This window comes from Indicator indicator, chromosome 14 (assembly GCF_027791375.1).
Source record: "Indicator indicator isolate 239-I01 chromosome 14, UM_Iind_1.1, whole genome shotgun sequence".
Lineage (NCBI taxonomy): Eukaryota > Metazoa > Chordata > Aves > Piciformes > Indicatoridae > Indicator > Indicator indicator.
The window spans coordinates 5,459,191-5,482,047 of NC_072023.1; the positions used below are offsets into that span (position 1 = coordinate 5,459,191).

The window sequence follows — 22,857 nt, forward strand, 5'->3', positions numbered from 1 at the left end:
AAAACGACAAAATATAAGTGATTGGCTGTTAATCTACTTAGCTTTTACTAAGGAAACATGGGGGCAAACCCTGATGAATGCAAAATACACTCTTCATGCATTTCTGTTAGCATAGCCCTATTCCAGATTCATGAGAATTAATTTGATGAAGGGCACACTGCGTAGAGATATAAATCACTAAACCAAAACAATAAGTTTCTGAAGGAACAGAAGTTGAAAAGATGAAGGCTCTATTTGAATCACTAAATAGAACCACGCATGATAAAAGCTTAACGATGGGTTTTCAATTTTGTCCAATTAGATTCGCCCTTTACAGCAGCCAATGAGAAAGCAGAGTTTGTGTATAAAAGCGAGTCAGCCCAGGTTTCTCCAGAGTCTTGTGTGTTGTGCTTTTTTTCGTGGTGCGGGACAGATAGATGGCGCGCACAAAGCAGACAGCGCGAAAGTCCACCGGCGGGAAAGCGCCCCGCAAGCAGCTGGCTACCAAGGCGGCCCGCAAGAGCGCCCCAGCCACGGGTGGTGTGAAGAAGCCGCATCGCTACCGGCCCGGCACCGTGGCTCTCCGTGAGATCCGGCGCTACCAGAAGTCGACAGAGCTGCTGATCCGCAAGCTGCCCTTCCAGCGCCTGGTGCGTGAGATCGCACAGGACTTCAAGACCGACCTGCGCTTCCAGAGCTCGGCCGTGATGGCTCTGCAGGAGGCGAGCGAGGCCTACCTGGTGGGGCTGTTCGAGGATACCAACCTGTGTGCTATCCATGCCAAGCGTGTTACTATCATGCCCAAGGACATCCAGCTTGCCCGCCGCATCCGTGGCGAGCGTGCCTGAGGCTCCTGCCCTGCCACGACCAAACCCAAAGGCTCTTTTAAGAGCCACCACGTGTCCACGAGAAAGAGCTGTATCGGTTTGTTTGTTTGGTTGGTTTTTTTTGTTTGTTTTGTGGAGCCAGGGACAGGCAGTCTGTGTCATGCACTTTGCTGTATTCAGGCCAGTACTAATCTGCGATGCATGTGAGGGGCTTGGGCGTCTGGTACCGTACTTCCCTCCTTCTCTCTCCCCACCATCTTCTATCAAGTTCTGCAGTTTCCCCGTTTGAAAGTATAGCTGTGGGGTGGGAGGAGAGCATCGAGTAGCACCTGGATACAAGACAGCTGTTCAGGAGTCTGGTGAAGGCGTTTCTCTGTGAATATCGCAGCCTGTTAGCTCTGTAGCTGTCGGGGCTCCAATAAGGCTCGTAACCTCCCTTTCTTCTGCCCGCCCCTTAAAGAGCAGAGAGAAGAGCCACCGCCATTGCGTGAGCCCCCCTCTCAGGCTGTTGCCGTGCAGGCGGTAGCAGGAGAGTGAGCGCTGGGGAAAAGTGGTGTTGCGAAAGCCTATTTACTTTGCCTGCCTCTTCCTTCGCTTCCGTTTCGAAAGGAGCGGTTGGGGAGAAGAGGGAGCAGGGAAGGGGCGCGGGAAAACCAGGACGGGTGCAGATGGCGGTCACACTACGCTTCAGAGCCTACCTCTTCTTTCCAAGGCAGAGCCCCCGGAGTGAAGCACTACCATTGCCCCGCTATTGTTCCTAGCGTGTAGTGCTGACCTTTTCTCTGCTACACTGCTTGAGGCTAGGACGACTGGGAAAAGGACCGTAGACAGGAGAGGCTACGAAGCACGACACACGCACACCCCCCAGAAAGAAACCCCACCTCTCAGCCATCATGTTAAACCCTTTCCCTACCCAGTCTTAGCACAACTATGTAAAGGAAACGTATATAAATAGCGATTAGGGCTCTTTCTTTGAAAGTGTGGGTGGCTCTTAAAAGAGCCTTTGTTTTAGAAAAGCGTGGTGTATCGTAGCAATCCGAGTTTAGCCACCGAAACCGTAGAGAGTGCGTCCCTGGCGCTTGAGAGCGTAGACCACGTCCATAGCAGTCACGGTCTTTCTCTTCGCGTGTTCGGTGTAAGTGACGGCATCGCGAATCACGTTCTCCAAGAAGACCTTCAGCACACCCCGTGTTTCCTCATAGATGAGACCAGAAATACGCTTGACGCCGCCGCGCCGAGCCAGGCGGCGGATAGCCGGCTTGGTAATGCCCTGAATGTTATCGCGCAGCACTTTGCGGTGGCGCTTGGCGCCTCCTTTGCCGAGCCCCTTCCCGCCTTTGCCTCTGCCAGACATGGTCTCACCCCACTCGACTCACCAAGCAGCGTGTGGCGGGAACAGCCGCCAGCGCCTCTCTATATCGCTCGGAGTCCGACCTGGTTGAGGACTGCGGCGGGGCACGACAAGGGCGGGCTCTTCTCCGCGCCCTTCCCTCCGCGAGCTGCGACGTTCGCCCTGTCGCCTCCGGCAGGGGGCGGGGGCAGCCGACACAGTGCAGGCTCGGGCGCTGATCCCGGACCCCGTCCCGGCAGAAGCGGGTTCCGCCGCCGGTTCGGCCCTGGCACCGCGAAAGCAAATACCCGTCAGGGGGACACTCTCTTTTCCGGCACACGTTCCGGCTCTTCGACCCCGTCTTTGCGGTGCTCGGTGACAGCGGAGGAGCCGGGCCCCGCCGGTCGCGGGTCTGCAGCAAAATCCAGCCAATGGGGGCGGCGGGGCCGGCGGCGCTGCTTCCCGCCCGCGTTCCACCGCCGCCGCCATTTCGCTGCGCTCCAACAAAGGGCTCGGCCGGTGCTGAGCCAGGTGAGGGGGGGAGGGGAAAGGGGGGGGGGGGAACGACGCGGTCAGGCGGGATGCTCTCTGTGCTCAAGCAAATCCTCTGTTCTCTAACGAGTGATGAGCAACGTATGTTGCTTCAGGTGCTTTGAAAAATGTGTTTTCTGTTTAGCTTCACACTTTGTATTACAAAGATATACCTCCAAATACTTTTGCCTTTCTGGTTTTGTTTCTTCAAACTGCTTTGGATACAAAACGTAGCATGAACTGTAGTTTACATCTACACTCAGAGGGAAGAACATAATGACTAGCTGCATCTCTAGTCATGTTTAGAAATCTCAGGTTTGTAAAAATCATTTATTTCACAAAACACATTGCAAGTTCCCCTCCCTTCTTAATCCTTTCTTCCCATGGCTTTCTCAGTACAGGTATTTTATGCTATAGAAACATCAGCAAGAGGCTGCTCATGTGTTCTGGGTAGTCAGTATTTTTGATACAGGGAAGGACACGGGTTAACCTTCCCTGTGGCACAACTTGTTTGTTTGGTTTGTGTGTGTGTTTTTAAGTATAACTTTGGAGCTTTGAACAGTTCCAGTATACTGGGGTAGAATTTTTACCATTTTGGGAGAATGTCTTGATTTTTAGATAAGCGTCTGTATCACCATGAGTCCACTCTACGAGACCTGCTATGGTGTGTTCTGGAGACACAACCAACCTGGAAAGGTCTCCAACACTCTGTGTGAACACACTATTCTGTTTTTCCCTCTTGTTATTTAAATTTACCATGAAAGAAAAATCACATAAAAGCTGTTCCAAACTTTTCACCATCTCTTTTCCCTGGTTAATTATATCTCCATGGCAATTTTGTTTTTTAATTTCTCCCCCATTTTTGGTTGGGTAAGGTATTTTGTCATTTCATTTGATCCCTCCTGAGTCTTTTCCATGTTTCTTAATGTGTTCCTGCTACTATAGCAATTACTGTGTTAAAAAAGCACAGTCTAAATCTTAGGATTCCTGAAGCAGAGTTACAGGCATGGAATTGTGTAGATCATTTAAGAGAATAACATATCATCGGGGTTAGCTTGAGTAAGGTGCCTCTGCAGAAGGATCTGAATAAATATCTGGGTATTCATATCCTTAAAGACTCTGCATCTTTGCTTCATTAGATCTTCTCTTCTCCAGGCTAAAAAGCCCCAACACCCTCAACCTTCCTTCATAAGATAGATGCTCTAGTCTCCCAATCATCTTTGTAGCCCTTTGCTGTACCCTCTTTCAAGCAGCCCCTCTCCTTCTTGAACTGGGGAGTCCAGAACTGAACACAATATTCCAGATGAGGCCTCAGCAGGGCAGAATAGAGGGTCAGGAGAACCTCCTTCAACCCGCTTGCCATGCTCTTCTTAACGTGTCCCAGGATGCCATTGGTCTTCCTGGACAATTGCATGCAGAGACCTGAAATAATCAAGTATTTAAAGAAGTGATATATAGAGATGCTATGTGGAAGGAAAAAAAAGTTGTGGGTTTTTGGTTTTTTTTTTGTGCATCAGCCTGGTTAATATAACAGGGTTGTTTCTGTGCCATGCAGTCATGCATCAAGCTTTCTGGGATAGAATGAACAAGTTGGGGAAATGATCTAATGATGATGGATACCTTGCCTCCTTATAGGAGTAGTTTATCAAATAGGATGATCAGCTGTGAAGTCTGAAGAATCAAAACAATATTTTCAGGCAGAACAAGCTGTAAACCCAGCTGCATCTAGGGGTTTTGTAATGACTTCCCCCTCTCCCCCTCACCCCCTTAGGCAGCAGCCAAAGTATAAAAATAAGAGCAGATAAAATAAAACCAACAGGTGATGCAAGAAAACACTGGAGGCTGATTATAATAGCATCCAGGGCTAGGTTTTTCACCATCTCATCATGGTGTCAACCAGCAGATTCACTTTCCTTGCCTGCGGAGTAATGAAATGGAAACGACTCAGGGAGGAGGAAAGGAGATGCAGGAGAAGAATGGGCAAGGAGGAGTGGGAGGCAAGGGGAAGGAAGGAAAGAAGCCACTTCCCTGACAGGATTGGTCAGAAATTGCTGCAGCAGAGGTGGGCGGTGCTCAGGGTTGCTCCAGGATCAGACCTTGGCTGCTTTATGATGTTTAGGGGGAATCCCCAAAACCGATTGCTCCCCCTGTTACTCAGCTGAGCCACAGTACTATTAGGGAGAATCTGTGAAGACACAAAGAAAATGCTTTTCCAAGGCATTACTTGGGTGTTATGGCAATCTGCTAGTTTGTTAATACCATGTATTCGTCAGACTCAATCTAAAGGTCTTTTCCAACCAGGTGATTCCATGATTTTTTTTATACACTCAGAGCATTTACAGGTACCAGCAGAGGCAGGTTTCTCTCTGTGTTTCTACAGCTATAACACAGCTGGCTTTCAGACCTCAGTCCTTTTATTCAAATTTCCTGAATGACAGCATCAATGCCTCTGAAATGTTATGAATGGAGAAGTGTGAGTTTCTTTCATGTTTAGCAGTGTTTGAATTGAACCTGTACTGTGCATCAGAGAAAAAATAAACAAAAACCCAACCCTCCCAAAAAAACCCAAATAATAATGTAGAATGCTAGAATGCCTTTTTCCCCCTCTCCTCTCTTAAAAACGTCATTTGTTGTCTAAGCAAGTCTGTTTTCAAAGGGAAAAAGAAAACTAAATTGCTGATGATACTTTTCAGAAAGTTTATATACGTTAAACTATTTGAAATATATGCCTGCTTGGATCATATTGTGATTTGCTATGGAGGATTGCAGAAAGCTGCACTAGGAACTAAATATTTGAAGGAAAGGGATTTGAGACTAACTTATGCATAGATCTGTATATGCAACCTTTGAGTAATGTCACATAAACATTCAAATAAGTTTTACAAAGAACAGCACACAGTTAGCCATAGCCTCAGTAGCAGGCAAATAATTCCATTGCGGGCTGTAGGCAAATGTTCTGATGTGGTTACATATTATTATTATTTTTATTCTTAAATACAGTAGCCTAAAGCAGATTCTCCTCATGAAAGGTGAAGGGATTAAAAAAAAAAAATTAAAAAAATTTATGCCTTCCTCAAAGACTGTTGAAGACTGCTTAGTACCAAGGAAGTTTGGACAAGGACTATATACTGTCCACAATCAGGTCATTACAGAGCAATGAAGTGAAGTCTTTTTCAAGAAGACTGAAAGGGTTTTTTAAGGAATTTTCCCATACACTGTTTTCACTATGATAAGAAAAAGTAAATGTTCTTATATGACCTCTCTCTGTCCTACTTGTTTGCATAATGGGGAAAGCTTCTGCAACTGAGCATGTGTTGTGGGGTTTGTTGTTGCTATTTGGCTTTTATGTTTTTTTGTTTAATTGGTTTCTTTCTTCATTTCTTACCTTGCATTTTATCTCCCAGTGTTTTATAAAAACCCAGAAAGCTATAAGGTACAGGTTGAGCAACATTATCTGAAAGAAAGATGAGAGATTGTACTACCTGTGCTATAGCTACCTTAAAGCATAGGGCTATATTTTGTGTGGACATAGAAGTCAAAAGAAATATAGGTCATCTGTAATATTAAATTTTTTCCTCCACAACCACCAGCATCTGTGATGCACTGCTTTTACATATAAAGCTTTTCCCCTTTATATAGAAATCTATTTGAGAATTTAGGATCCAGACTAAGAAGAAACTCAGCATCTGTGCTGAAATAAAATACTTGTCATTAAAGAAAGTGTTTTTTTAAGTCCTACCTGTGAGGTAAGTAAATAGGTGCTATGATGCATTTCTCTCGTTCTATTTGAATATACATAGTACTTTTATTTAACTGTGGAGTGCACACAAGATCTATTCATTTATAACAAGCATAGTGACATGAGGCAAAAGAATATATAGCCTTTCTACATCAAATGTGGAAAACTACTCAGGACAAGCATGGAAGAGGAACTGTATGCTCAAACTACACAAAAAATATTCCAGTTGTATTTTAGCTGAAGAAGAGAAGGATTTGGTTTACAGAACTCATCACTTTGCCAATAATAATTAAAAAATGCTAAACCAACCAACCAAACAGAAAAACACCTCATGAAAATACCATGGATGACATGGAAAAGAGAATATTAGTCATAAACTACTATGAGAAAAAACTGAGTTCTTTATGTGCATCAAGAAAGGCAGAGAGCAAACTGGTAAATTATGTGATTTACTATTGCTGAGTATAACTAATTTCCATTGAAGACGACAACAGAAAAACATACTTTAAATTTCAAGCTGTCTGAATCTAATTTGTAAAAAAAAAAAAAAATGTTGGAATGCTTGTGCTTTTAAGTATCTTTCCAAACATCACGAGGGAAAAAAAAAAACACCAACTCCATCCTTCCTAATTTCCTAGGGAAGAAAACCAGACATGTTTCCATCTCAGGCACTTGAGTGTGAATATTGGTCCTGAAAAAAGATAAATGCTTCCTTCTCACAATGTGTTTCCTAGAGCAAAAATGAAGCCTGGGGAGCTTCTCTTTCCAAACACAGGATTATGAAATGGCCCAATCAGGAGCTTCTGTAAATCGATCCTCTGCTTCAGACCCACATAATCTCTGCCCTCAACCCCATACTAATAGAAGGTTATACTTCTTACCATACTACATCAAATAATTCGAGATTATTAAACAAAAAGAAAGTTATATCCAAATATTTTAAACCTAGTTCTAAGCCTGGAAGTTCAGTATGGCTTTTAATAAAGTTCATCTCTGAATAGCAGGGGATGAATCTCAATAGTATTTCTTTCAACATAACACAGATGATTAAAAGTGGTAAAAAAAGTCGTCTGCCTGTTTTGGGGAAAAAAAAAACAAACAAAACAAAACCCGAAAATCCAAACAATACCCCCCACAAACAAACAACCCAACAAAACCAAACAACAAACCCATCACAAATAAACAAAACCCCCAAACAAAACAACTTCCTCCCCTCTTGAAGCAACACAGCAACAAAACACATACCAAAAATCGCCTCCAGCGTTCAAAACTGTGTGAAGCAAATGCCGTTTAAAACAAGACCCGCGATTCTCATCTTGTTTCCAAGCAACACTTCGGCAGGGCACTCCCGTATTACCTCATCTGCCTGAAAAACATTTTCGATTAACACATTTGCCACACTGACTCACTACTCTGTCTCCTGAGAGGGAATGCTGCAAAAAGCAGTACAATTTTCCTCTCCTTATTTCCTTCGGGGGCACTTTTAAGGAACAAAACTCGCATTGCCTCCCCACCCTACTCTTCCCTCCCCCACCAAGTTAGGGGCTTTCAGTTGCCGGCGGTGTAATCTCTAGTTGGAAACGTCCCTGCTTGCTGCTGGGGACTTGGACAAAATGATCTTCGAGGGTTACTTCCAACCCGATGCATTCCATGATTCTTGCCCACACCCCGTCCCCGAGGGCTGTTCACTTTTCTACAGCACAAACGATCACAGAATGACAAAGAAATATGATCCTGGTTTACTTCAGAGGAAAGGATGCATTGTCCCTTACAGTGAAAGAAAACAATAATTACTGTGTTCACAGAGGGCAGATGAGCCTCCACTACTTTCCAGCAGAGTAGACCCTCCTAGCCACCAAGGTAGAGGAGCTCCTTCCAATAAATACCTGTCTCTGTGATTACATTGGTATGTATCTCACTGACACCTTCCCTTCCTTACCAAAGGCAGGTGACAGCAACTCCAGAACCCATGGCCTCAGCAGCACTGACCTGAACAAGTCTGTGTCCACCTGTTGTGAAGAAATGGATTCTTCACCCGGTGTGGGAAGTCCAGTCCACACACAGAAACAAAATATCAAGATTGTTACAAACCTGAACAGGATCAGGTGCTAGCAGGGTGATGTCAAAAAGCTAACATATCTGAGGCAAAAACTAGGATTTATATACAAAATAGTAACAAAGTAAAAGGCAGTAATTTCACAGAATCACAGAGTGTTAGAGGTTGGAAGGGACTTTGAAAGATCATCCAGTCCAAACCCCTGCCAGAGAAGGATCACCTACACCACATACCACAGGAACACATCCAGGAAAGTCTTGAATATCTCCAGAGGGAGACTCCACAACCCCCCTGGGCAGCCTGTTCCAGTGTTCTGTCGCCCTCAGAGTGAAAAAAAAATCTCATGTTTCCATGGAATTTCCTCAACTTCCACCTTTGCCCATAGTCTTTTTTTTTTTATCACTCCTAACTTTACATACAAGGGTTGAGATTTACCATTCCCTTATCTCAACATTCCTGATATCTTTTGGGACCACCAGATTCTTCCCCAGGTGTGATGTTACCTCCCACTCCCCATCCCGGGTTGTGAAATGCAAACCCTTGGGCTTGCTGAAGGAGTGGGATATTCACATTGTAATGAGCAAGACAAAAGGGCACTATTTTAGCAATTCATATGTTACCTCTTTCTTTCACAAGACTCTGCCTCCTTTTAAGCTTAACGTCCCATTGTTCCCTCTTAAGGTTTTACCTCCTGAAGCACCTTAGTCAATCTTCCAACACACCTCCATGGAGCAGAAAAGGCTCCCACACTCAAGCCAGCCAAGGCAGACGTATAAAGCCCCCCAAAAGGTGACTAAGGTTTCCAAGACCAAAAAGGCATCACACCAAACTGTATCATTGCCTTCTGAGTTTCCTGGCGAAAACAGAACACAAAAACACAACAGTGCTTTTAAACACCACCCATCCTGTCAGAATTAAAAAGGGATAATTGAAACATCATTTCAGGTCTGGACTGGTACATGACAATCCCTTGTCATGCCTGTATGTGACTAAGTAGTGCTCACTCTGGAGAAGTCTTTAGGGAGACCTTATTTCAGTGGATGAAGGAGACCTACAGGAAGCCTGACAGACTCTTTAGAAGGGCATGTAGTGATGGGATGAGCAGCAATGGTTTTAAACTAGAGCAGGGTAGATTTAGGTTAGACATAAGGAGTAAGCTCTTTACAATGAGTGTTGAGAAATAGCAGAACAGGTCACTGAGAGAGATATGGTGGATGCCCCATCCCTGGAGATATTAAAGATCGAATTTAATAGGGCCCTGAGCAACCTGATCTAGTTAGAAATGCCTCTTCTTACTGCAGGGGGAATGGAAAAGATGACCTTCGAGGGTCCCTTCCAACGCAATTAATTCTATGGTTCTATAGGAAATCACATGCTATAGAATAGTATACTTTTTTGTGATCCTTTGTTGCAACTTCAGAGTAGTTGATACTGCCCTTTGGAATCCATCCTGGATAACTTACAGGTCATTATCTCAGAAAATGAATTGAAAGAATTGCTTCAATATTACCTTAAAGCTGCAAATTGCAAAGCTAAAAAAACGCAAAGAAACTGAAAAAACAACAATGAAAACCCAAACAGAGAATATAAACCCCAAATAAAGCAGAGCAAAAACCCAACAGCAAAATAAAACCCAAAACAAAACAAAATAAAACAAAACCCCAAAATCCCAACCCTCAAGCAGACAGAAAAACAAAGCAGCCACTACACGTACAGCACTTTGGGGTTTTTTGTATCCCCGAGAGGGGCAGCAGCAGCCACGGCTCTTGGGTGCCGTGTCCCGGCCAGTGCCGGGTTTGAAAAGCGCGCGTTTCCCGCGGATTGTCTGGGAGGTACCACGCCCTTCGGTGCAGGTGGGCACAGAAACCCCATCCCAACTGGGATCGAAAGTGCTTACCCCCGAAAGGGTAAAGGAGACAGCAAGCCCACCATTATTTTTCATTAGACCACAGTGCGGTCGCCGATCCCATTAACCCTCAATGCCAGTTTTCTCTAAATGTGCAATTGTATAAAACGCACTAAATACTACAGCAAAAACGGCAGCAACCTACACTTATCAGCAAAATTACACATTTCATGCTTTCCCTACACAACTAAAGAGCTTCCAAATGTACCAGAGCAATTTCCAGGGAAGTTACTCGTAGGCTCAGGTATTCCTGCTCTTTCTAGGAAGTTGTGGGTGGCTCTGAAAAGAGCCTTTGGGTTATTTGTTTAAAGAGGTTTACTTGGCTTTAGCCTTGTGGCTGTCGGTCTTCTTGGGCAGCAGCACGGCCTGGATGTTGGGCAGCACTCCACCCTGCGCGATCGTCACCTTGCCTAGCAGTTTGTTGAGCTCCTCGTCGTTGCGGATAGCCAGCTGCAGGTGGCGGGGGATGATGCGTGTCTTCTTGTTGTCGCGGGCAGCGTTGCCTGCCAGCTCCAAGATCTCAGCCGTCAGGTACTCCAGCACGGCCGCCAGGTACACCGGGGCGCCGGCCCCCACTCGCTCCGCATAGTTGCCTTTGCGCAGCAGCCGGTGGACACGACCCACGGGGAACTGCAGTCCAGCCCGTGAGGAGCGCGATTTAGCCTTAGCCCGAGCCTTTCCGCCTTGCTTCCCACGACCGGACATGCCTCTAACTCAAGTTTAAAAAGAAAAACAACAAAATTCAAAGTTCTCTACGCAACAGACTAAAACACGACAAAAGAGGAAATGCTGCCAGAGCTTCCACCCTGCCTTTTTATCCCTTCCTTCTGGGGTTCAGTGGGACTTCTGATTGGCTAAGGCTGCGATTGTAAAGTTAACCAATGGAAAGATGGATGAAGTTTCAACCAATCGAAGGTGTTAGATGATATGACATCAGGAAATCGGGTAGTCCAATAGCGAAGAACAGCCTTGAGTCATCTAATTTGCATACCGTCCCTATAAATAGGCGCGCTGCTGCTATTGTATTTACGTCGTTTCTGCGGTGGATAGGTAGAGGCAGGCTCGTAAAATGCCGGAACCAGCTAAATCCGCTCCCGCTCCGAAGAAGGGCTCCAAGAAAGCTGTCACTAAAACTCAGAAGAAGGGTGACAAGAAACGTAGAAAGACTAGAAAGGAGAGCTACTCCATCTACGTGTACAAGGTGCTGAAGCAGGTGCACCCCGACACGGGCATCTCGTCTAAGGCCATGGGCATCATGAACTCCTTTGTCAATGACATCTTCGAGCGCATCGCCGGCGAGGCCTCTCGCCTGGCGCACTACAACAAGCGCTCCACCATCACTTCGCGGGAGATCCAGACGGCCGTGCGGCTGCTGCTGCCTGGCGAGCTGGCCAAGCATGCCGTGTCCGAGGGCACCAAGGCTGTCACCAAGTACACCAGCTCCAAGTAAATCTGTTTGAAAGATCGTCTAAACCAAAGGCTCTTTTAAGAGCCACCCACAATTTCAGTAAAAGAGTCGTTCACATTGATTTCGGTTGGGTGAGTGATTTTTGTGTTTAACAATAGCTTAGTTTTTAGATTAGTACCCATGAATTGGTAAAGAAAATACTTATGTTCACGTACTGGGAATGGTCGTATTGTGTGTGCCCTAGCCAAGACTGTTTATCGGGTAGGTTTATAAAAAGAACTAATCTCCCAAGTGAGTTCTAAAGCTATTAAAGTTCCACTTATTTTAATTATTTCCACTCTTTTTTTTTTTTTTCCCTCCCCAGTGAGCGCACACAACTCTGGCAATGCTTGGGGTGTTTGTGGTGTTGGGTTTTGATTTGTTTTTGTCTCTATCGTTCCCGTATAAATAAAGTTTGGGTTTGCAGGTTTTTTTGTTTGCTTCAAAAATAGTTTTAATTTTAAATTTTATTTTTATTTTATTTTTCGTTGTTTCCTCTCTCCCCAACCATCACCTTATTCCAATACAGCTCATACCTCATCTAATAAAAAGTCGTTTCCCTTTCAATATTGCCTATCATTGTCAAACGACTTGGCTGGAAGCCAGAGTAGCTTGTTTACTCAGAGAGCTTGACAGGGATGGAGCTCTATGGCCGTGTGGTACTTGGAAGACAGTGTTTCATGAAATTTCTCACACTGTGCTCATCAGATAAGGCAGCATAATTTCATTAAGCTCAGAAATTTTACATGGATGTGGTGTAGTTATTTTTGCCGTGTCTCTTTGATGGGGAATAAGAGTGGCAAAATAAAAATCTTCCTCTTCGATTCTATGTGACAATGCAAGAAGAAATTAGGAGTGAAAATTAAGGGAAGCTAAAAACATGGATGTGAATGAGACCGCATTATCAAGCTTCAGATGAGGCATGATCTGCAGGGCAGGCTAGTTTTCCGAAAAAGTCTTTTGCAAGGGGACACAATCCTGACTGCCCGGGACAGCGGCAGCTATCAAAGCCGGGCTGAAATCAGAACTTGCGTCCGCTGGCAGGTTACCACCGTGGCGAAGCGCCCAGGCGCGGTCAGACCCGCTGGAGGGGCAGAGCTAAGGAATAAGAGCAGAAAGAGCAGCGCCACCTCCACCGGGGGTGCATGGGGAGGGGGGAGGGAGGCTGCGGAGCGGGGAATCTGTCGGTGCCCCCACCCCTCGGCCCCGCGCTGCAGGGCGGGATTTTCAAATCTTTCCTGCAGCCCAATGGAGTCTGTGCCTTCTCTCTAGCCAATCACAGTGCGGTGGTGGCTATAAATAGGGGCCCTACGGCCACTTTGGGTATAGCCGTTTGTTTTCCAGTGTTGCGGAGTAGGTTGCTGTACGATGGCACGCACAAAGCAGACAGCGCGGAAGTCCACCGGCGGGAAAGCGCCCCGCAAGCAGCTGGCTACTAAGGCGGCCCGCAAGAGCGCCCCAGCCACGGGCGGTGTGAAGAAGCCGCATCGCTACCGGCCCGGCACCGTGGCTCTTCGCGAGATCCGGCGCTACCAGAAGTCGACAGAGCTACTGATCCGCAAGCTGCCCTTCCAGCGCCTGGTGCGTGAAATCGCGCAGGACTTCAAGACTGACCTGCGCTTCCAGAGCTCGGCTGTGATGGCTCTGCAGGAGGCGAGCGAGGCCTACCTGGTGGGGCTGTTCGAGGATACCAACCTTTGTGCTATCCATGCCAAGCGTGTCACTATCATGCCCAAGGACATCCAGCTTGCCCGCCGCATCCGTGGCGAGCGTGCTTGAGTTCTTAGCAAATTGATCCTTCAGCTCATAAAAACCCCAAAGGCTCTTTTAAGAGCCGCCACAGAGCCACTAAAGAGAGCTGTAAACTCTTAGGGTTTCGTAGGAAGTGAAGTGTTTCTTTGTGCTTTACCTAAGGTTCCGTATCTCAAGTAAGTACCAAGCAAAATGTTTTAAATCATGTTTCAGAGGGTATGAAAAGGGTCCTGACCACAGTGAAACAGCTTGAGGTGAATTTCTTCTGTGATTGCACTGAAAGAGATGTATGAGGGTGCAAATTTTTTTTAATGTAGTGTTTGTTTCAGGCTTTGGTTTTTTTTTTTTTTTGTTTGTTTTTTTTTTAAACGGAACTTCATATTTAGGTTTTAAAGAAAATACTTAGCTTGTCTTTTGTGGAGAAAATGTCTAGTTTTATATTTCTATATAATTTCTGTTTAGCTCTGTTTTAAACACATTCGGACTAACTCTTTGACTTTGTAAAAGTGACTGGAAAATATCTCATTTGGAAAGGATATAATAGGGAGCTTACTGTAAATACTTACTGGTATGCTGCATTTACTTTGTTCTTGTAGCAACGTTATTTTGTCCTGACACAAATAATGCCTTCTAAAGCCTTTTTCTCTGATTTGTGTGTTTCTGGAGAAGCCAGAAGCTCTTTTCTGCACTTCCAGGAAAGGCTCTAGGTTAGTCATTTTCTCCGTGCTTTATCACTCATGTTCTATCTGTCCCTGTCATGAGCGATATTCCCTGGACTTTTTCAGCCCTTCTCAAACACTTCTAGTTCATTCCTGAGATTTTTTTCTTGTTGCTGTTCCTCCTCCCTCCCCCCCCCCCCCCCCCCCGGGATTTCTGGGGGCATGGCAGTGACAAGGGTAGTTTTTAGGAGTCCCGCTTTCGAAAGAGGTGTACCTTTGGTGTTTCTCAGGGACATCCTTGCATCATTGATTTTTTGGATATGCTGTGTGAATGATTAGAGATGCGTATTTTGATCTGTTTTCTCCATGAGTCTTTAGGCTCCTGAATGTATTTGCTAAACTGAGCAATGAAGAAAGTGTTTTACAAGGAGTATCGATGATTTGAAACTTGACAAGGAGTCCAACATTACTCTTAGAAGTAATGTTAAATTACTGTTAAAATTGCTCTTCTTTATTCCTCATCTTCAGATTATTATTTTTTTTTAATGGTTTTGTGAACTATCTCATAAAGGGGCTTTCTCCTGGACTGTAAATTCAGCTGCACAACCTTGCTGTCCTACTCAATAGTTCTGTAGTTGATGCTTGAAAAATTTACATTTCCAAAGTTATCTCTGACTTTATTTCAGTTATTTTTCTCCTTTCTCTCTCTCTTTTTTTTTTTTTTTTAATGTAAGTTGGGAGCTTGCTGTTCCATTAAACATGTTTGAAACAATGTGTCTCTGTTTTTTAGTGCTACAAAGGAGCAGCTGTGCCTTTAAGAAGCGGTTGGATTGAACTAAATACAGGCTTCATTTCAATTCAGAATGAAGGAAACACGGAAAATGGCTTAGAGGGAATACTTCTCTTTGGAAAGCCTAGAATTGCGAGGCTCTTGGTGTTCTACTATCTGCTGACATTATTCGTATTAGGAAATCTTCCTTTCTCTGTGTCAGGAACTTGGACTCTGCAGCAAAATCTGGCCAATCAACTGCCTCGACACCATTTTCTTTCCCTTGTTTTTCTCACTTTCAGCCATTTTCTCTTAACCTCGGAGGGGTAAAAGGGAGGGGGGAATGTATCGGGAATGGTAGTTTGGGAATTAAGATAGGCGATGTGATTTGTTCCCTTCCTCATTATTTTTTTCTCCCCTTTGACACAAGCTTTGTTCTTTTCAGAACAGTTTTGTTTTTTTTTTTTTGCAGTAGGTGATTATAAACTGCTGTGATTAGAGAAATGAGTCTCAGTGCAAGCAAATCCTTTTCTGTTACTCTCTGATAGCGAGGCATCTATTCATTTATCTAAACCTCATGTATCTTTGATAAAAGTATTAATAGACTAATTAAAATACCTATATTAATATTTTATATAGTTGATATTTAACATCTTGTCAACGGTCAGAATATTTATTTTTCAGCAACATTTCAGAACATTTGGGTCAGAAATGTATTTTTTTATTATTTTAAAAAAATGATTTTTGAAGAGCAACACAAAGAAACAAGTTTTATTTGACTTTATTTTTTTCCCCTCTAGTGTATTAAAGTCCTGTGACTGGTTTTTTAATAAAAGTAATATTATTTGGACTTGTTCTGACAGATGCATGATTGAACTGTAAAAAACACTGCCAGTCTAGCAGATGAGGAAGAAACAGATGTGTAAGGTTGTCTGCAGAACCGATGAGCTCTTATGAACCTTAAGTGATAATGTCTGAGTCTGAAGGATTGTTCAGGTATAATGCATTTTGAAAGGACGCTTGAGGTGTTTCAAGGCCAGGTTGAATGTGGGCCTTGAGCAAGCTGAAGTGCCATGTCCACACATTTCTTGAACACTTCCAGAGAATCTACCACTTCCCTGGGTTAACTGTTGTAATGCTTGACCACTCTTTCAGTAAATATTTTTTTCCTAATATCCGATCTAAACCTCCCCTGGCACAATTGCAGGCCATTTCCTCTCATTCCATCACCTGATACTAGGGAGAAGAGATTGACCTCCCACCTCACTCCAAACTTTTTTTCAGGCAGTTGTAGAGAGCAATGATATCTTCCCTCAGCCTCCTCTTCTCCAGTAACTACCAGACAACTACCTCAGGCTGAAAGAGCGAAGCTTAAGGCAATGAACAGTATAAACAAAAGACAGAATCAACTTTAGTTCAATTTACTTGAGAAAAGATGATGTAAAGTCCTGGGCATTCAGCTATGGAGACAGTGATTGGTGGGTAAATTGTAACAGTAACAGAAGTGTTAGGGATTGGAAAGAGAGGAAAAAATAGAATTACATTTATCTTCTAAACAGCACAAGAGGCCATTCAAAAATGAGCATATTGCAGCTAACACCTCCCCCTCTCTAGAGATCACCTGAGGGTTCATAGCAAGCATTCCTTATCCTCACTGCAAGCAATACTGGCCTGCCTAGATGCTAAAGTGGGAATTTGTGTCAGTGAAATCACTTTTAGTTTAAAGCAGAAATACTTTCCCTTTTTTATAAATTGTTGCACTGAGGTTTGCTGCAGCACATCAGTGTTTAGACATTGTTTTTTTTTTTTCTCGTTTTCTCCTTTTTCTTAACACAGGTTGGCAGTTAATCATACTGAATTTATGAAAATCTGTGATGTCAAAAAAACCCACGAAAGCCCTTGCAAGCAGTCCCATATTAAATTGCATTTAATCTCCACATAACTTATTTGGATATTATCTGTGTCAGGGAGTAAAGTTTAATAGTTTGAGTGAGTAGGCCTTGAGTCAGGAAAATCAGTAATACTGGATCTGTGATCTGCATTTTAACAACTATTAAAACTGAGTAGGCTTCCTATTTTATATGCCACGAGTTTAGTAAGGAGATAAACTGAGCATTAGGGTGAGATTTTATTAATAGCTTTTTGATTCTGTTAAGGTACAGAGCAGCAAGAATGGGTTGCTTACCTCCCCAGCAGGATGTATTCCCAGAACATGATGTTGTGACTTGTACAAATTCCTCAGTCTTTTCTCTTTACATTCAGTTTCTCACAAAATGGTAAAAAAATACGCCTGGTTAGGTAAAGGTATGACATATATGTATGTGTTTGTGTCTATCTCCATGATGTGAGGGAAAAAAAAGTCACAAACTATCAACCTAAACAAAAAAATCACAAAACGGAGCAAGTTTTGCACCGTATGAAGGGAAAGTACGATATGTTTAAACAAACAAACAAAGAAAAAAAAAACGGAAGGACAATTCTTCTTATTACATGACATGAGCAATTCCTTCCCCTCGTATTTTAAACAACAAGGATTAGCAACAGAAAGACGCTGTTGGTGGAGAGCAGCAAGGCAGGGAGAGATTATTTAATTATGACCGAGGAGGATTTCTGTGCTGGCAAATGTTAATAATTACAAAATTAAAAGCAACACATCAATTGCCCGAAGCATAAATGGAGGCGAGCGGGAACCAGCGGAGGGGAGGGGCGATAGCGCAGAACGCGGCCCCGGATTGGTCCGATTTTGCCGCAGACCCGCGGTCAGAGAGACGGGAAGGGCCAGGACCAAGACCAAGAGCACCGCAGCCCGAAACGCAGGCCCAGGGCCGCCACCCCTGCTGCCACCAGCGGAAATCCAGAGCCGCCTCGCAACAGTCATAGCGCAGGCCGGGCAAAGAAGCGGACGGGACAGGGGAGAAACATTACGAAGTACAGGCTGCCAGAGGGGCCGCGCGCAGGGCGGCCCGAGAGCGGGAAGCGCAAGGCAGCAGCCCCGCCCCGCTCGCCACGGGCAGAGCCTGCGGCCGCTTCTGAAGGGAAGCGCGTGCCGAACCGCGCGCGGGTGGCCCTGGGGGCCAGGGCAGTGAAAAGGGGCGGGGACTGCGGTCGCGGCCCCGCCTGCCGCTGCAGTTCTCAACCAGGTCGGCTCCAGGGAAATATAGCGCGTCTCAGCCTAAGCGGCTGCTGTGGAGTGCTAGGTTGCAAAGAGTGTGTGGCAATGTCTGGTAGAGGTAAAGGTGGGAAGGGGCTCGGCAAAGGAGGTGCCAAGCGCCATCGCAAAGTGCTGCGGGATAACATCCAGGGCATCACCAAGCCGGCTATTCGCCGCTTGGCTCGGCGCGGTGGTGTCAAGCGTATCTCGGGGCTCATCTACGAAGAGACGCGCGGTGTGCTGAAGGTCTTTCTGGAGAACGTGATCCGTGATGCAGTTACCTACACCGAGCACGCCAAGAGAAAGACTGTGACGGCCATGGATGTTGTCTATGCACTGAAGCGCCAGGGACGCACCCTCTACGGCTTCGGTGGTTAAGCTTGCCTTGCAGACTTTCTGTGCTGTTCACCCAGTCAAAACAACAAGGCTCTTTTCAGAGCCACCCACAGATTTCACATAAAGAGCTGCTTATTGCTATTTCTAAGTTTTGTAATACTGCGATATGATCACTTGAGACATAAATTCCATAAGGACAAGTTCAGGGTCCTGCATCTGGAAAGGAGCAACAACAGGCAGCAATACAGGTTAGGGGCTGCCTTGCTGGAAAGCAGTTCCGTGGAGAAAGACCTTGGGAGTCCTAATGGACATCTGAGTTCTCGATGGGACAGCTATATGCCCTTCTACAAGGCCAAAAGATCCAATGGTGTGCTGGGGTGCATTAAGAAAAGTGTGTCCAGCAGGTCTAAGGGATGTTTTCTCCCTCTGCTCTAGTGAGATTGGCCCCCTCCACTTGACATTCAGCCCTCAAATATTTAGACATTGATCAGATCCCTTCTCAGTCTTTTCAAGACTAAACAGCCCTATATTTCTCAGTATCTTCATAAGGCAGGTGCTCAAGTCCCCTAGCCATCCTCATAGACCTCTATTGAATTCTCTGTAGGAGGTCCCTGTCTCTCTCAAACTGAGGAGCCCAAAACTGGACACAGTATTCCATTTATGGTCTCACTAGAGCACCCCAGCACACCATTGGATCTTTTGGCCTTGTAGAAGGGCATATAGCTGTCCCATCGAGAACTCAGATGTCCATTAGGACTCCCAAGGTCTTTCTCCACGGAACTGCTTTCCAGCAAGGCAGCCCCTAACCTGTATTGCTGCCTGTTGTTGCTCCTTTCCAGATGCAGGACCCTGAACTTGTCCTTATGGAATTTATGTCTCAAGTGATCATATCGCAGTATTACAAAACTTAGAAATAGCAATAAGCAGCTCTTTATGTGAAATCTGTGGGTGGCTCTGAAAAGAGCCTTGTTGTTTTGACTGGGTGAACAGCACAGAAAGTCTGCAAGGCAAGCTTAACCACCGAAGCCGTAGAGGGTGCGTCCCTGGCGCTTCAGTGCATAGACAACATCCATGGCCGTCACAGTCTTTCTCTTGGCGTGCTCGGTGTAGGTAACTGCATCACGGATCACGTTCTCCAGAAAGACCTTCAGCACACCGCGCGTCTCTTCGTAGATGAGCCCCGAGATACGCTTGACACCACCGCGCCGAGCCAAGCGGCGAATAGCCGGCTTGGTGATGCCCTGGATGTTATCCCGCAGCACTTTGCGATGGCGCTTGGCACCTCCTTTGCCGAGCCCCTTCCCGCCTTTACCTCTACCAGACATTGCCACACACTCTTTGCAACCTAGCACTCCACAGCAGCCGCTTAGGCTGAGACGCGCTATATTTCCCTGGAGCCGACCTGGTTGAGAACTGCAGCGGCAGGCGGGGCCGCGACCGCAGTCCCCGCCCCTTTTCACTGCCCTGGCCCCCAGGGCCACCCGCGCGCGGTTCGGCACGCGCTTCCCTTCAGAAGCGGCCGCAGGCTCTGCCCGTGGCGAGCGGGGCGGGGCTGCTGCCTTGCGCTTCCCGCTCTCGGGCCGCCCTGCGCGCGGCCCCTCTGGCAGCCTGTACTTCGTAATGTTTCTCCCCTGTCCCGTCCGCTTCTCTGCCCGGCCTGCGCTATAACTGTTGCGAGGCGGCTCTAGATTTCCGCTGGTGGCAGCAGGGGTGGCGGCCCTGGGCCTGCGTTTCGGGCTGCGGTGCTCTTGGTCTTGGTCCTGGCCCTTCCCGTCTCTCTGACCGCGGGTCTGCGGCAAAATCGGACCAATCCGGGGCCGCGTTCTGCGCTATCGCCCCTCCCCTCCGCTGGCTCTCGGTTCCGCTTATGCTGATCTCGCGGAGGGATGTTTTCCGGGAAGCTCTCTCTTTGTTTCGGTTATGGCGACTCCGCCGTTTTCTTTGTCTTCCTCGATACTGCTGTCCTGACGTCTTCCCAATTCTTGTAAGGCCTAAGTCCGGCCCCGAGCGTTCGACGCTTTCATGCCTGCACGGGCCTGGTTGATGCGAAAGCAGGGAGTGAGAGCCTTAATCATAGAAAAGTGTTCAGTGAGGCGGTCTGGTGGGAAACGCCTTGATCTGGAGCTTTTGCGGGGGCAGAATGGGAGGCTGCTTGGACGAGCAGGGGGAACCATCTGCCTTTTACGCTTTCTGCTGCGCAGCCCAGCCCCATAGACACCGCTGACCGCAGGCTCTGGACTTGCTCCTGGCCTCTGAAATAAAGAAGTTCGTGTGTTCAACGGTATCCCACATAAGAAAGAAAAACATTGCAGACATGGCTAACCATATGCCTGCATGACATCGAATAACTGAACTATAACCAAGTATATTTTCTTCAAATGAGTAATTCAGGAAATGTGTGATGTATTTCCCCCATTCGATAACAAAACCCCTCATATATGTGCTGCTTACAGTTTGTTGCATTTTATTTGTAATGTGAATTAATAAATATTGAGAAACATGAGGCAATATTTTAATTAAATATGTTAAGATTTTAACTTACTTGGAATAGAAGTTGTACTGCCTTGGTACTTCCCATTTGCTATATTATTAGTATTTTGTTCACTTCAAACTCACTTCTCTCTTTAAAAAATCATAGAATCAGATAATTGTATAGGGTTGGAAGTGACCTCTGCAGATCATTGCATCCAATTCTCCTGCCAAAAGAGGATAACTGATATATATCCTTTAAATATGTTATGTAATTTCATTCCTGGATGTATTTTACATAATTTCCACAATATCTCCATAATATTTCTTGGCAGAATATGTTTCCTACACTCAGGGGTAATCATGACTGAGATATTAATATTTTAAGTTAAGGGTTTCCAAAAAGCAGAATTATTCTCTTTGGCTATAATGATCACGGTGAATTTCATTTTCATACAATCTACTATTTTAAACAAGAAATAAAGAGTTGACACTCAAATATGCACAACACATACAGGTAAAACTACCTTTAGATTGTGTTAGCTTTTTGACTGAATAGAGTGAATCAAAAGTGTTTGTAGATTAACCAGAAAGTCTGTCATTACTGGATTTGCCAGGCTAGTGTCAGCCATTGCTATTTGGCTCCACAAAGTTTGCTTTGTTCTTTGTACCTGAAGATATGTGGCTGGATGTTTCCTGTGACGTGTATAAACAACACTGAATATTAAAGGAAGCCTAAAAAAAGCACACAGTCTTTTAGTGTCTATATAATTTGTTCTTAAGTCTTCCTAAATGCATGGCAAGTATCCCAAGCATAACCTTTCTCTAGCAGTATTACCACTGAAAAGCGTGGAAAACCATATTCCAAAGTGTCCTGGCAGAAATGGGTGCTCAAGTGGATGAGACCCGTAGCTTACAGATTAATTAGCTGAAAAGCCCTTTCCCCGAAGCGTGGTGCACATTTGATATAATTTAATATCATACTTTCTAGGAGGCTGCTTTGCCTTAGGGATGCCACAAATAGCTACAGAAATGTTTCATGAGTATTTCTGGGTTTGTCCCAGTCAGCTACCTTAGGATCAAAGGGTTTTCTTGGACAAAAATATTTGACAGGGGAATAAAGTTTTGGTGTTAAGTATATTCCCAAATGAAGCTGCTTTTACTGTGATTTGAGATTGCAATTTGGACCAAAGTTCAGAATCCAATCTTCATATTTTAGGGACTATATTTTCCTCATGAATTTGTACATATATTAATAGGAGAAAGTACTATAAAAAATAAAACCTTTCCAAAACTCTACTCCACTAAAAAGAAAATAATGTAGCTTTTCAAGTGTGTTTAGTTAGGATAGTCACCCTGGTTCCTCATTAAGCTCTAATGAGGAAATTGCATTTGTCGGTTTCAGGAAGGCAACATCTCACCATGGATGGCTGCATGAGAAAGTACATTGTTAATTAAACAAACAAACAAACAAACAAACAAAAAAAACCAAAAATATCCCACCAGTGTATCGTATCTAATTGCAAAGTTAGTCTTCATTCTCTTGAAAGCATATTTGGCAATTTAAATCCATACCTGTACCTACTAAACCTGTAATAATAATAATAACACTATGCAAATGAAAGTAATGCAAGGATCTTTTAACCAGAGTACCTAATTCTGCAAACAAAATAAAGGTGAAAAGGGAGAGAAAAGCCTTTCTTCTTAACTACACAGTTTTGTGACTCTTGATATATAGGCTGACACCATTGAATCATCCTTAAATATTACTCGGGGTCTATAACATTAATGGTTGGAGAGGGTTTGATTTTTTTTTTCATAATAAATTCTTTAGAATGTGAAGATGTATTTGAACTCGATACAGATAAGGCTCCATTTCCTCTTTGTTACACTTTGTTGTAAACAT

General features: G+C 44.9%; 3 protein-coding genes across 3 annotated transcripts; 1 reads left to right on the forward strand and 2 right to left on the reverse strand.

The window, feature by feature from the left end:
* Positions 1–1,833: 1,833 nt before the first annotated feature.
* On the reverse strand, positions 1,834–6,353 carry LOC128971050 (histone H4-like). The gene is made up of 2 exons (XM_054386443.1): positions 6,336–6,353; positions 1,834–2,163 (listed from the first exon to the last, which is right to left on the reverse strand). The coding sequence occupies exons 1-2, from the start codon at positions 6,351–6,353 to the stop codon at positions 1,849–1,851; spliced, it is 333 nt and encodes a 110-aa protein (XP_054242418.1). The 3' UTR covers positions 1,834–1,848.
* Positions 6,354–10,683: 4,330 nt separating this feature from the next.
* On the reverse strand, positions 10,684–11,073 carry LOC128971042 (histone H2A-IV). The gene has a single exon (XM_054386434.1). The coding sequence runs from the start codon at positions 11,071–11,073 to the stop codon at positions 10,684–10,686; it is 390 nt and encodes a 129-aa protein (XP_054242409.1).
* A 345-nt stretch (positions 11,074–11,418) lies between these two features.
* LOC128971046 (histone H2B 8) lies at positions 11,419–11,832 on the forward strand. Its single transcript, XM_054386438.1, has one exon. The coding sequence runs from the start codon at positions 11,438–11,440 to the stop codon at positions 11,816–11,818; it is 381 nt and encodes a 126-aa protein (XP_054242413.1). The 5' UTR covers positions 11,419–11,437; the 3' UTR covers positions 11,819–11,832.
* Positions 11,833–22,857: the final 11,025 nt, after the last annotated feature.